Here is a 15,807-nt window from a genome sequence, read left to right as displayed (position 1 = left end):
CATTTTAGTTTAGCATTTTATACTAGCAGATCAGATAGTTTGCAAATTGAGCTTGTGGACCAAGTACAGTAGGAAAACAAAAAAAAAGTTATGCATTGTAATTTATAGTACATTATAAACTCTTTTTTAAATGATTGAAATAAAATTGTAAAAATTTTAAAACTAGGCTCTACGTTTTTCTTCAGTAGTTACTAGTCTGTTACTAATGCTTATTTATAACACTTTTAGTCTGAAACATAAACTTTTTATTGGTTAATACTTAAAATATTTAAAAATAAATAATAACACTCTATTGTTTAAAACCTACTTACTGTAACTAAAAAAAATAAAAAAACAAAAAAAAAGTTAAATGTGTGCTGTTATATTTTTTGAATACGTTCTGCACCTGTTACTTTGTTTTATGAAATTTAACCTTTTTATTTTATTTGAATATGCTGCAGAAACCCCTGTAACACAATAAAATTTAATATCTATAATAAAAAATTACTATAAAACAGCTAAAAACTTTTATTAGACGTAACTTACACACAAGATTCCTTGTAAAAACCAGATAAACCAAAAAAACTTTAAGACCTTATTTTTGTTACTTTTTTTTTATCTGTGACCATTTACTGTTTGAGTCTGGTTTGTCTTTTAACACGAACATCATTAGTTTAACAAATACAGAAACTTAATAATATAAATTTTTACTTAATTAATAACTATCTTATAAGCTCATAACGTGTACATGTAGTGTACAAACAAGTAATATTAGGTAGTTATTATTACTGAAAGGATCATGATAACAAAACAATGTTCGAATATTTCAGTCAAAGGACTAGCTGAATAGAAAGACCTTTGGTCATCAAGATACACACCGTTTTATTTTAAAATTTACTTAATCTATCTTTGACTATCTTTATATTTGAAATTTGACTTTTTCGGCTAAATTTTTTTTTAAATATATATTGATTGACATTTAAAGAATGTGTTTTTATTGTCACACTCCTAACAAAAGTTTAATGTTAGTATAATGTAAAAAACTATAATTCAAATCAAAAGTGATTTAAATTTAACATCTAATGAACCTACGAAAAACCTTGTAGTTATCTGCAAGTATCATTTTCTCGTAAATCAGCTTGTGATTTTCTATTATGACATGAAAACTAAACTAAAAACATATTTTACTTGTGACCTAAAGTTCAGTGCAACTCTATCAAACATAATAAAACCAATGATGTAAATTACAGTTTAAAAAAACTTAATAATATTAATTAATTAAAAATTTTTAAAACAAGTATTTTTTCAAAGACACATTCTATAGCAAGTAGAGTATCAATTATTTTTCACGTAATCTGTATACTATACTAGTATTAAAATCTTCAAATACTACCAACAAATTGAAAAATATAAATAGAAATACTTATTATGAGTAACTTATTTATTAATGACATTTGAAGATGAAGAAACTAGGTAAAATAAATACCAAAAAGATAAAATTCAAAAAATGTTAACAATGTTTTTTTCTAAATTATGTGAAGTGTTACACAATTTATCTACTAAAGACTTAGAAACTCCTCTCACTAAAGTTTAAATTTAGTTTTTGAATAGTGGTTTTCCAAAGATATTCATTTTAACTTATTTCTTTACTTAATTTTTGATAACAACTTAAGCTGTAAAACGTTGAGTTTTGTAGATGTTATCAAAATTAGATCATTCCTATAACATTAGATGAGTTCATAGACAAACTACATTTTAATTAATAGATGTTAGGAAGAAATTTTCTAAAACAACGATGATAAATTAACAGCTAAATTAAGCTTTCACTATTTTCAAAGTTTCTAATAAGTAAAATATTTTCTTTTTATTACTATTCAACTTATTTTTAATTAATAAGACCCTTTAAGTCTATTAATATATCCTTATATTAATATTAATTACTAATAGATAACGTGTACACAGCAATTATACTACTATTTAAAATACAATTAGAATGTCCAATTCAAGTCCAGTAAACTCATTGAAAAAATTGAAAGATATACTTACTGTCGTTGGAAACTTGCATGGAAATGGTTTCACATACGAAGTTCTCAAGGAAATCGGCAAGGGAGCCTACGGTGTCGTCTATGAATGCCTTGACGTTTCAACGAACCGGAACGTTGCTATTAAAGCCGTCGAACACGAGTATGGAAACAATGAGCGGGAAGCTTTCGACAGTCTGCACGACGGTGATGGGAATTGTAACCACTTGGTCGAGGTACTCAATGGTTTTACTGATCACACTTTGGCTTGCCTGGTATACCCGATTTACGGCCCCAATCTGAGCAAGGCAATGGAGATTAATAAACAGCCGTTTAAAGCGCAAGAGGTTAGAATAATGGCGAAGCAGCTAGTTGAAGCGGTGAATTTTCTTCACAAAAACGGAATGTTGCATTGCGATATCAAGCCGGAAAATATTTTATTAAACAGGTTAATTAATTGACAGGACATGAAGGCTTTACTTCAATATAATTTTTACCAATCAAATGCCTCTATTAACTGTTCTTGAAGATGTTTGTTTATAACAAATTATAACCACTTTAAATGACTTTTTTTTTTTTTTTTTAAATTTTATTTACTACAAATTGATTCGTCTTTATTTATAGTATAATATGTTAAAAAATAAATACTTTTTTTAAACAGGTTCTACTACGACCAGACTAAAATGTTTTCTTACTTTATGCCCGACATCAAACTGTGCGACCTTGGTTCTGTGCGTTGGGAGAGAGATTTCAACTATGACGTCATAACGACACTTCCTTACCGCGCCCCTGACGTCATAATGGGCCATAAAATTGGGTATCCATGCGACGTTTGGTCGATCGGCTGCACTTTATACGAACTCTTCACAGGAAAGGTTCTCTTTAATGCATTGACGGTTCAGGAATTGCTCCGGATGATCCATTTTATGATAGAGAATTTTACTGGCGATGAAGTTGAAATGATAAACTGAAAACTCTCTAAAGACGGGGAAATTGTTGATATTTTGAATGAGCAAGAGTTGGGACCCATAAAGGGCAAAACCTTGCTTTACGAATCAAAGAAGATGCGTTCTTACACTAATAACCAAAATAGAGTTAAGTTATTGTGGAAACTAATAAATAGGATGATTGACCGAAATCCAGTATCAAGAGTTAAACTGAAAGACTTAGTTGAAGAAGAAGAAGAAAATTAAATGGTAATTTTTCTGTGTGACCGTAATATCAACAAAGGAAACTTAACCTTTTGTGTTTGTTTTATGGACTACTATGTTTTTTACTTTGTTGCACTTATTTTCACTTTAACTCAGTAGCTTTTTGTTTTCGTTACTGAGATGGAAAACCTTGTGTTATTTATAAAATAAAAAAAGTTGTTTTGTACTACTTTAAAACAAACTTTAGAATTTTTTTTTTTAATCCTGCTTCTATATTTTTTGTTTTCAGTAGTTTAACCCTTATAAACAAAATTTGTAATTTAATTTGCTCGATTAGTAAAAAAGTGTAGCCTACATTTATAAAACGTATTCTTTAGATATTAAATGAATATTTTTAACTTTTAGAAAATAGATAAAATATTTTTATATAGGACCTCAAAACAAAACAAAGCTACAAAACAGTGCAAGTAAATTTTTTCTAACAAGGTTTTCCGGAGTTTAATGAAGTAAGACAAAAATTCATAGTATTTTATAGTTTGTCGCATCATAATTTTTTTGAATGTCTTTTTGTTTTTAAATATGCCTTTATGGCAGCTTCTAAGATTAATTGTAGACCATCAGTTGCAAACTTGTTTTTCCTAGATTCTAAAATAGATAGAAATTTAAGAAAGAGATATAGTATTAAAGCTAACGTTTAAAAATAAAAAAATCAGTAGTACACTGGTTAGTTAAAAATAGAAACATATACTTTATATAATATAAAGTATATATATAAACATATTAACATATTTTTAACGGTCATATTTCTTTTACTCGTTGGTATCAGACGAGCGGTCGCTTATCGAAACAAAGTTATACAAACAAAGTAAAAAAAACAAGTTAGTGAAGAATAAAATAAATTGGCAATTGGTGTTTTTAAAGCTAAAAAAATTAATTAGAGTTTTTGTTTTACTTTGTACACCTTTGCAGCTCTTGCTCCCGGGACTTTTGCACAAATAACGAAAGCCGTCCTTTAGGCCGCGTCCTTATGCTGGTCGGCACCTAATTAGTTTTTTGCTTGATGTACGAGTAGTTACGCACAATTTTTCGGTATGTTATTTTTCTTTTAAACTCAATATTAACATATATAAATTACAAGTAAAGTTTTATGTTTTATAGTATGTATCTTTGGTGTCGTACTACAAACGCTACAGATTTGTAGTAGACAGCCTGGTATTATTCTATAATAAACACTTCAACTTACTTTGTAATTTTATTTATCAGGATCATTTTATTGTCGTCATTTAACTAATTACATTGTTACACAGTATTAAATACCTAGTATGTCTAGTAAATAAATTACATCTTAGTTTGTTTGTGTATAAAGGTCTATTGAAAGTTAGTTATGGCAAGTTTGTAATACATCAAAGCTAATCATTTGTTTAGTTGTTATGGCATTTATAATTATCTACTAAAACTTATATGTTAAGTAACATTCTGTAGTAGGTACATTGATTTAATTTATATTACATTTAACATTTGGTATATGTCTATTTCAAGTTTGACCACTGTTTTGATTATATGTATTATTACTTTGTTGATCAGCAGGTCTGATAACATCTTTTGTTGGTTACTTGATAAACTATACAAAGTAAGTGAGTACATTAACTTCTCGTTTTAATTAGTATCGTTGTCACTCCACAACAACTTAAATTTTGGAAAATCTACGCTAAAGTTTTCCATTTACACAAGTAAGTATTTACGTCTTAACTTGTATAAAACAGTTTAGGCGTCTTTTAAGTTAGACTTTAATAAATCAGACTGTTTTTGTCCACGATTTTTCAAGTAATTATGTAATATTTTTCATTTTTACCTTTTTACTATTATTACGTCATCACTTTGTAGTCTTATACAGTTTAAACTTAGTTTAGCATAAATTTCACTTACACTTTAGTTGTATGTGTATGGTATGTTTTATAAATTATTTAATTGCTCTATATTTTTAAGTTGAATAAAGCAACTTATATAGTAATGAATAACACTAACTATATGTCCATGTATTGGATAATGTGCATCTTAATTAAACTAACAGATACAAATATATATGGCAATTAGCTCTTAAATATTTTACTGCTGTATATAAATGAATCTAATTTTTATATGATTTACATGATCGTTTCTAGTTTTATATCACAAACAACATATGTATTTAGCTATAAATTTAAAACATTAAACTGTTTCTTTTAAGTAATAATTACAGTTCAAATAAAATTCCATTTAGAGCCTTTATGAGTTTAAAGGTCTCTATTAGATTTAACCATTATATATAACTTTATTTACCACCGTATGTGTTAAAATAAATAAACAATGGTAGGTACCAGCTCTGTACTTTTGATAAAATAAATCAAATACCGTTACACCGACTAAGTACCATTATAATTTTAAGTTTTTATTTTTAGTTATATTTTAATAACAATTATTTAGTGCCATCTAAGCCAAGGTTTTGGTCTACAGGGTTTTTTATGTGTATCATATACAATGTTTTCTAATGTCTTATATCTAAGCATAAATTTGCTGTTAATTAGTTTGAAAGACATTAATATCCTTACTTACCTATGTTTTGAAGTACATCTACTAAGTTTAAGTTTTTTAAAGTATCTTTTTTTTCTCGGTTAACCTTAACACTTTTCATTATTTTAAAAAATCAAATCATTTCGTCTATGTAAAATGAAGGGTAAACTTGGTCTTTTAACTGTAGAAACGCCTGGGATTAATGTAGTTCAGCCTTACATTCTTTATTATACTTCTGCTTAATTAGACATTACAATCAATAATCTTAAATTTATCAGCATTATAAGCAACCACGTGAATTTATTTGACATAAAAGTCCAGGCAGGTAAATTAGAATTCCTGGCATTGATGATTTAAAAGTTTAGATATTCTACCACATTTTATTCATACCCATATAATTTTCATTACTGGCTGGTTCAACAAAATATCAAAACGACAACGTAAATGCTTGTGATGTTTCTAAAACTTTGCTTTGTGATATAAATGCTGTTATAATGTTGATTTTAATTTTGAAATATATCTCCTTTGCTTTAGTTCTGATTTTCGATAATATATAAACTGTTAGGTTATATTTGCATCTGTTTTGCCATAATAGCTAATTAAAGCTGGATAAGTTTGTTTAATTTATAAAGTTTTAATACTTTAAATGTACAAAAAAAAGTTTTTGCACGCTGAATTTTTCTTATTATCAAAGCATTTAATCAGTTTTGTTCTTTTAAATTAGATTTAAGCAACAAAAATCAAAACTGCCTTTAATAAGTACACTTGCTCTGCTTATGCAGCTTTTGAATGGAAAACTTTCAAGTATTAAAATTCACGTAAACGTTATGTGCAAAAAAAAAACAGTCTTATCTTTGTAAATATGTTTCAAATAAAAAAATAATAGCAATTTACAGAAAGGTAAACTAATAAGTACTAAATGAACTTATTTAAATCTAAAGTTTTTAAAGTTTATATACCAGCATTGAAGTCAACAAGCAAGTGGTTGTGTGGTTCAGCGATCGCCGACCCGATGCGTGAGTAGAAGGTCGCGAGATCGAGTCCGGTGGTACACACTTTTATTGATAAAATTTTATCTATATTTTAGGTTTAACTAGTCAGCATCTTAAATTATTCTTTAACTTTACTATGTACAAAAGTATTTCGTTTTCAAAACAATAATTCCGTAACAGAAGGTATTTACAAATATCAACGAATAGTATAAACTTAATTCAAAAAACATAAATTGAATAGAATAGTTCTAATTTTATTAAAAAAAAACACAAAGAACTAAAATATGGTTAGAAAAGTTGTTAAAAAAGTTATGCTTTGGTGTTAATTTTTCTGTGTTGACTTAAATGATTTGAAGAAACTTTCACCTTACCTCTAACCGATTTTCTAATTTCCACGCCAATGCAAAATGGGATCAAAAAAAAGCGACCTTGGAGTTTTAAGCTGATTTATTTTAAATGTGGCTACACACAAACAGATTGTGAACATTTTGAAACGACTCAAATGAAGTTTTGTTGTGGAATTTTTGATTTTATGTTATTTTTATGACTTTTTGTAAGTTTTCCAGTTTTTTTTCGAAAAATGAGCAATGATACAAAAAAGCTTTCTTTGAATATGTTAAGAAAAAAAATTACTGACCAACGGTAAGGGTTGCGATTAGATTATTAGTAAAACTAACTGACTGTGAAATAGTGTGATAACAAGTGAACTGTCTTTGAAAGGTATAAAAATCATCAAAAATTGTTTAATGTTGTATTTATACACTACTTTTTGATACAGTTTCAAATTAACTCCATTGTGCTTATTCCAATAAAATATTTTGGGTTCGAGTTTCATTGATAGTTGCCAAAACATCGATTATGAAAATAATTTTGTTATGTATACTCGAAAATGTAATAGTATCCAAGTGGAATCATGGCGGAGAGGTCACCACCGGTGCCTTCCAATCCAGAGACCCGAGTTCGAGTCCGCACTGCAAATCTTTTTAACTAACAAAATTTCGTTGACTTTTTTAATCTTATTTTTTTAGTTTAACTATTTTCAATAACTAAGAATTTTTACTTTAATTAGCATCTATGTTACAGCTCCTTAAAGGTAGGTTGCTTTTCTTCATTTCTATTTTTTTTGTGAATTATTTTCTTGTTTTATAGTTAGTATATATAATGCTGATACTATTTATCTTTTTATTATTTAATCAATATTTATCTTTCTTTTCGTTTATTGCTTTCTGTAACTATTTAAAATGATTTGAAGTACCAAGAAATCAAAAACTTTTCGTTTATAGCAATTAAAACTAATATCAACTACATACCAATAAAATAAAACGTAGTGAGGAAATTTTGTCAAATAAAAAACAAATAATTGTTTTTTTCAACAAGTATCAAATTATTTTTCAATAATGTTATTCATATATTATTCTTAAATAAAAAATTATTCTAGTTTTTCAAAGCATTTAATCCGAAAAATAATAATATAACTATGCTTTATACACTAAAAGTATGACAAACTAACATTAGAACTATGAAGGCTTTATTAAGCATTAAATTCTGGATCACTAGTTATCAAAATTATAAGTTATCATCCAATAAGAAAAGAATAAAAAACGTGCGGAATTGTATGCATAAAAAAGCATTTGAAAATAAATTTAACACCAAAAGTGATGTATAAAATAATTTAGAGAAATATTATTACAGCTGGTTTATATAGTACAACTGTGCAGCCGACATTATAATTAATACAAAAGAGAAAATATTCAAGATTATACCAACAATAAATGCAACCGTTATAAATTTCTTAAACTTTTTATAAAGATCATCAAAACGTCTATCAAAACACTTCTGTATACTATCTGCACTCTGATTCAACAAATTAAAACATCTCACAGACGCTTCTTGGTTGTCTTTGATTTGCCGTTCAATACCATTTAGTCGATTGATAACTGCTTGCTCGTTTCTTACAACTTCGTTCAATGTGTGGTTTATGAAGTTGAAACGAAATATTGATACACGGTTAGAGGTGTCATCATCATCGATAGGGTGGGATTGGATCGGTTGATAACCTCTTTGTATAAAACTTCCATAATTTGATAAGTCATTGTTAGCCGAATAGTTCATAGGAACTAAATTTGTTGTAGAAAGTACTTGATTTGTAACCGTGTTTATTGACCGCGAATTACTAGAACTGGCAGCAAGTAATGGAGCTATGCTACTTGCGTCAGAAGAAACTGTAGAAGCTGGATGACTATTAACACCACTCGATAAAGACGTTTTTATTCCACAATCTGCTGCTGGAGGCACTCCGCCCTTCATCATACTGTTTGCAATTAATACGAAATTTAGATTAGTATATTGTCCGTCAGAGTGAATAATATTTGATAATGTTGAAGCACTTCGTGCATCAGAACGTGTTATAATGCTTGTTGGTTCAGAAAACTGCGTCAGTGTAGGAAAGTTGACTCTGTTTTGCTGGATTCCAGGATTTTGATTAGTCATAGAATTGCTTGATACTGGAAAATTGCTGGATCTTAAGCCACTCTCACTGTTTTTCTTCGGTTGTGAATGCATGACAGGTGTTTTAATTTAATCAAATACAAAAGCTGCAAGAGTATTACTTGTTTTGAAAATATTCAAAGAAAACACTTACAATTATTATGATGGTAAACTATATTTTTTATTATATAATAAAAAAAAATTCACTTAATATATTAAAATTAACAGAATTTAAAGATATACATTTATGGTAAGGTTTTTAAGAAACAAATTTGTCTTTTAAATTTTTAAGTATTTTATTACAAAGTTGTACTATAAAACAAACAATAAACTCTGTTTGATAAAACCTGTGACTTGTTTAACTAAATACTACTGATTGATTAAAAGTTTATGTAAAGAAGTTTAATAATTTTACTCAATTTGGTTGTATATTTGTTAATTTAAAATTTTACTTTTGTAAATTTTAAACCTAAGTTTCTTTCAACAAAAGTAAAATGTAATATTTCGGTTAGATATAAAGAATATTTTACTTTCCACGTAAGTATGATCGAAAAAATTAAACTAATTAAGCTTTCTGAATGGATTCCTCTTATTAAACAATCTATATTTAATAAAATTTGTGGTCTGTAATGTTAATATATGCTGCATTTTCTGATTAACGGTGATGTTTACAGCCTTACATATAACTTTCAACTGATTACAAAGTACAAAATCAAAGTAGTTTAACTAAATGTTTACATTTACTTAAAGTAGTTGAAATTAATAACTTAAAGTTTTTTTTTTAATAAAGAGAACGAAAATGCATTTATGTTATAAAGTATCTAAACTGTTTCAATGAAAAGTATAAATATTTATATCGTTTTGTAAAAATTCGATTCTTACCTAACTAATTAAAATTGTATTTCACATAAACTACTAGATTTAATTTTAAGCAGAACTTGAAACATTTTTCTTAAAAAAAATTGTTTCTAAACTAAACATTTATTATACTTTTTCAAAATTTTAATTCTCGTAATGCATTCTTAACTTAATATTGATTCGTTTAAAAGTAAAGAGGAATCAACTGTATTTCGAATACGGTACTTGAGGAGGCTTCTTGATTTTTTGTTAATTTAAGCATCTACATAAACCTTTCTCTAAATCGTTTTAAATTGTGCTCAATGTTTTTACGTGATTATTGGCCCAATATGAAAAAAGATCGGATAAAAATGTAAAGTCGATTTTTTTTTCGTTCTCATACAGTTTGCATTGGGATGGTTTTCAGAAAATATAAAGTAACGTCTATAAAAACTTTTTCAAATATGCTAAATTTTTCTACAAGGTTGTTGTATGGTAGTTCAAACATACTTATACCTCATTACGCCTTCCTATCGTAATATTGGTTCGTAAGAAAATAAAGAACAATAAACAGTAGGTCGGCTTCGGTGGCTTAAGGAGTTTTTCGATTTTACGTAATTTTTATCACTTTTTGTAAATTTTCTTGAATTTTTTAAAGAAAAAAAATAAGCAACTCCATAAAACTTTCTCTGAATCTTATTAAATGTGAACAATGTGTTTATGTAATATTGGGCCACTTAAAAGCAAAATCGAGTAAAAAATTTAAAGTCAATTTTTGTTTTTCTCATACAGTTTGCATTTGGATGGTTATCAGAAAGTAGAAAACGTCGTCTAAAAAATTTTTTTAATCAGCTAAATTTTTGCAAATGGTGGTTGTATGGTAGTTAAAAAACTTTAGCAGAAAACTCAAAGATTGCCGTATTTATCAGCACCCTAATCAACAGCATTTTACTTTTTACTTAAAACCCAAGCCACGGTGTTTTTTTATTTTTATTATAAAAAGTCCATGCTTGAGATTGATTATGTATCGAAATAAAAATTCAAAATGGGCAGAAGTAGTTTACAAACAAGCGAACAAGAGAATTGTTAAAACTCTTGATGTGAATAGTTTAGCTATTAGTCTACTGCATAAGCAATTTAAAAGTAAAAAGCACAATATAGATATAACTAAATACCTTAAGATTATGCGGATCGAAATTCGGCAAACTCCGTACTAAAGCATATTGATTAAACTGTTTGTTAAAATTAAATGATAATGAAAATTAATTTTTTTTTGTAGAGAAACTTCTGTAAATCATCAATAAAAAGTGTTTAGCATTCGTTTTGAATTTAACGTTAAAAAGGCGACAACTCAAATGTAAAATATTTAAAAAAAAACGTGTACTTATCTGTAGCTATTACCTAAAAACCTTTATTTTTGTAAAAATATTAATATTTCGTATAAATTCTGCTACAATAAGGATTTAAAAATAAGGTTCTCTAGTAATTTTTTATATTTTCCATTAGCTTTTTTTTTGAAAATTAAAAATAGTTTTTTTTTATATAAATTGCAGTTATACCTACAAACGCTTTTGTATCATATATATAACTTTTTGAGCTGTGACCCTTAAATTTGTTTTGGAGTTTCAATATGCAGAATATTTATTGTACAAATTTGAATAGTCATATAACAATATATAATAAAAATTATGTAAAACTACAATGTAAAATTTAATACACATTGGTGGTTTGTTTACTTAAAATGGTTCTGTTTAATAATTTACTGGTAAATTAGGATTTTCTTTTATATGGGACACTATGTATTTATTGTCTTCTTTAAAAGTATTCTAGTAAGCAAAACTTGTGTTATTTCTAATTATGCCAATTTTACATTGTTTGAAATTTTATTGTTTTAATTTGGTTAACTTATGAACGTTTACTTTTTTTGTTAAATCTATAGGTAAAGATAAGTATTTATAACTCAAAACAAGTCACTAGGCATACGTTTATAGTTTAAGCTAAGCTAACTCTACCAGTTATCAAACCACTTATATTTTTAAATTTAGTCGGAGTTAAATATCTTATAGTGTATTGTTTATCTTATGACATATAGTATTTTACTCTTTTGTTTTTTTTTAATACAAAATATTAATGTTAAATATTATTTTCATAAAACAATAAAGATAAAGTAAATAGTTGATGCGTAGCTCGATAGTAAAAAGGTCTTTTAACAAATAAAGTTTTTTGACTACATTTTTTATGCGCTTTTTTCATTCCACTTAAAAAAATTTTAACTCATTAAATATTTTAATCCTAACTTTTTTTAATTTTAATTAACTCGTATTGATTAAGTAAAATGCTTTTTATATATAAGATTTTAATAAAGGTTTTATAAAACAATAAAAACAAAATAATCTATTTTGTGTTATTAAATTTTTCTGTTTACTAATAAAGTTTAGTTATTTTTTCAACGTTTTTTGAACAGAATAATTTTACATTTGATATTTTTACTCTTTAGCTAATAAAGTGCTAAGTTGTTCAAGCTCTCGGTAATTAGTTCGATATTAACAAAAAATTTTTGCTTTAGCTTTAGGCGTTTGTCAAAATCTTAAATATAGTCTTCTATAGCATGAAATATAAGGATTTTTACATAATTAGTATTTTCAAAAAATAATCTGGAATTTTTTTTTTTACAAATTCTTTAAGTTAAGTGTTTGAGGTGAATGCTTCTATTATTTGTGTAAGTGGTTCTTGAAATAAGAAAACTAGTCCTACAAACATTATACTATATTGGTAATAATGGAAAACTCTATACGAATCAATTCTACTATGAAAAGTATGAAAAGCTAAATTAAAACGAAAAAAAAAACAATTTAAGAATAACGAGTTATTTAATATACACAATAAGAATACCTCAATAATTTTTTAGTTTCGCAAACAGTACACTGAAAATCTACTTTAAACGTTTGGTAATAGTTAATACTTACATACATGGTAAAAAATTAAATTTTCTATTTTACTACTAATAAAAATTAAGACGTTAAAAATTAAATATTGTGCATAACTAGAATAATAGTTCGGCAACATAAAAAAAATTTCACAAAGTTATGACGGAACAAAAATTGTTCAAAAATTTTTTAAAAGGAAATGTATTACCTATTTAATTTATTTACGCTATTGTTAGTTTATTTATTTTGTTCGGGTGTAACACTGATACCAAATATTTTTTTCAACCTTATAAAGTAAAATAATATACTAACTCTTCAATTTTATTCATATTGATTAAACATAAATCGCTGAATTAACAGCTTAGGCGGTAAAATATGCATACATTTATGAGTTAAAAGCGTATGAAAAAAGAGCTGAACATAACTTATAAAAGTGACACTGAAAAAGAAGGGGATCACAATAAAGTCTGAAATTAATTTATAAAAGTTATTCAGAGAAACTGGAGAAGAGCTGATTAATATAGTACAACTGTACAGACAATAACACAATTATTGCAATTAGAAAAACGACTTGTAACACACTTGCAATGGTTGCGCACCTTTGCCTTCTTTCGCCTTTTGCATCATCATGAAGTTTATCAAGATAGTCAAAGCGCTTGTCAATGTTATCAAAACGGTTTTGACTATCAGCTACACTCTGATCAAGCGAATAAAAGCGACTTTCATACGCTTTGTGGTTACGGTCTATTTGCTGCTCGAGTCCTTCTAAAAGCGTGTGATCTGACTGCTGATTTCTTATGACCCTGCTTAATTTGGAGTTTACACGATTGAAATCGAACATCGGCAAGTTGTGGTTACTGGTGTTGGGTTCTTTTTGAAGGTAACTTCCGAGAAATCTTCCACCAGATAAATCATAATTGCATGAGGAGCGAAAATTGTTTGAAGCACTATTATTTCTGGAAGCTGTTAAATCAGTATTAGTCAAGTACTTCGTAGGAGCTACGCTCGATGTATAAGGTATTTGGTTGGTGTTGTAAGGTCTCGTACCACCAAATTTTGGAGAATATGGTGGAGCAGAACTATTTAAAGATTTTGGAATGTCAGAAAAAGCTGTAAAATGTGGATAAGTTTCAACACCCCTCAATATTCTTGTTCCACTACTTGCCTGTTGAGGTACTCCGCCGTTTATCATGTTATTTGTTAAATTTTGTATACGATATTGTTCGTAAGCCTTTTGTTGATCAGAAGGTGTTATACTGTAGGTTGATCCGGGAAACTTGGTCAGTGTCGAATAGTTGGCACTATGGATTCCAGGATTTTGATTAGTCATAGAACTGCTAGATACTGGAACATACTGGTAAATGGATTGAAATACTTTCTCACTGTTTTTCTTAGATTGTGACTGCATGACAGGTATTTTAAAAAATTACAAAAGCTGTAGAACCTTACATTGGTAACGGGTGATTCAAATTAAAAGTTCTTACAACTAATATTAAGGTCTTTTATACTTTAATATCAACTTATAAACACAGTTTATACTCAATGTACTACTTAAAAACAGCAGAGTTTAAAAAATATACAAATATACCTTTAAATAATTTAAAATGTAGACCTGTATGGCTTTATTTTTAAAATAAAGAACCATATATTGATTTTTATACACAAAATTGTACTGTAGATAAGTTAAAAGTATCTAATTTTTCTTTGACTATTTACTACTTATTGACTTAATATGAGAATAATTATAAAGACGTTTTACTTAACTTTGTTTTGTATATGCTACGTTAATATAAAGCGAAATCTATAAACAAATAAATTTCAAAGTACTTGAAATTAAGAGATATAAAAAAATATTTATACTTGCAATAATGAACTAATAAATTATAACAATTAAGTAATCAGTATTCTCAGTATGCTTATTAAGAACAACTTTAACTAATAAAGTTTATAATCTTTGATGTCAGTTTATGCTACTAAATATAATTACTGGTGATATCTACAGATTTGAACTGTAACTTACAACTGATTAAAAAGTATAAATTCAATATAATTTAATTACTGAATCAAATTAGGACTAGTTAGTAACTTTTTTATTACAGAAAACATTAATGTACTTCTATTAGCACTTATCTAAACTTCACATAAAAACTATAAAGATGTTTAAAATCGTTGGAAAAAAACTTAACTTTTACCGAAATAAATGAAACTGCTATTGATGTTATTAACGAGACTAAATTTATAGCAACATTTAAACTTTTAAGTTTTTAATCTGAACAAGAAAATATTTTCATCACTAAATTTATTTTGTAATTTTACTTAATTATTAATCATACTGTAATAATGCCTTAAAATCTTAGTTCTGCTTCTAAATCAGCAAATGAGAATTAGAAGCCTTTTACTTTACTTTATTCCAATTGAAAAACCTTTTCCACAATATCATTAAAAAATCAATTTTATTTCAAGTTTTAAATTTTTTGTACAGCACTTATTCTGCAACGAGTTTAAAACTTAAAATAGAAAGCAAGTATTTTACACACAGACAAAAACGATAAAAGTTTGAAACTTCTGTAAAAAGAAAATAATTTTAATATTGCTCCTACTGCATTAGCTGTTTATTTTTTGATTAAAAAACCAGTCACTGCTTAAAAGCTTCTTTGGATTAAATTTTGCCGAACTCGGTAGTTTTATTTAATAAATTCTTTATTCTTTATTATTTTCGTTAATCGGGATTTTATTACTTTTGCTAAATATACCTACAATGTTATACTTACTTTATTATAATGTGTTTAGCTGGACTTTCTTTTATAAAAAAAAGTTAGAATGTATAACTTTAGGTAACTTTTGACTAAAATAAATCATTTTA

At 26.9% G+C, this 15,807-nt stretch overlaps 1 protein-coding gene across 1 annotated transcript; it reads left to right on the top strand.

Annotated features, from left to right (window-relative positions):
• The first annotated feature begins 1,972 nt into the window (after positions 1–1,972).
• LOC145832958 (dual specificity protein kinase CLK1-like) lies at positions 1,973–2,971 on the top strand. The gene is made up of 2 exons (XM_082940160.1): positions 1,973–2,448; positions 2,662–2,971. Exons 1-2 carry the CDS (start codon positions 1,973–1,975, stop codon positions 2,969–2,971), a joined length of 786 nt encoding a protein of 261 aa, XP_082796286.1.
• Positions 2,972–15,807: the final 12,836 nt, after the last annotated feature.

The sequence above is a fragment of the Thalia democratica genome, chromosome 4 (genome assembly GCF_965202585.1).
Source record: "Thalia democratica chromosome 4, ktThaDemo2.hap1.1, whole genome shotgun sequence".
Taxonomy (NCBI): Eukaryota; Metazoa; Chordata; class Thaliacea; order Salpida; family Salpidae; genus Thalia; species Thalia democratica.
This window is presented reverse-complemented; position numbering and strand designations above follow the sequence as displayed.

Coding starts and splice junctions, on each gene's coding strand:
- LOC145832958 (XM_082940160.1), top strand. CDS start 1,973: ATGTCCAATTCAAGTCCAGTAAACTCATTGAAAAAATTGAAAGATATA. Junction 2,449..2,661: donor GAAAATATTTTATTAAACAG/GTTAATTAATTG, acceptor TTTTTTAAACAG/GTTCTACTACGACCAGACTA.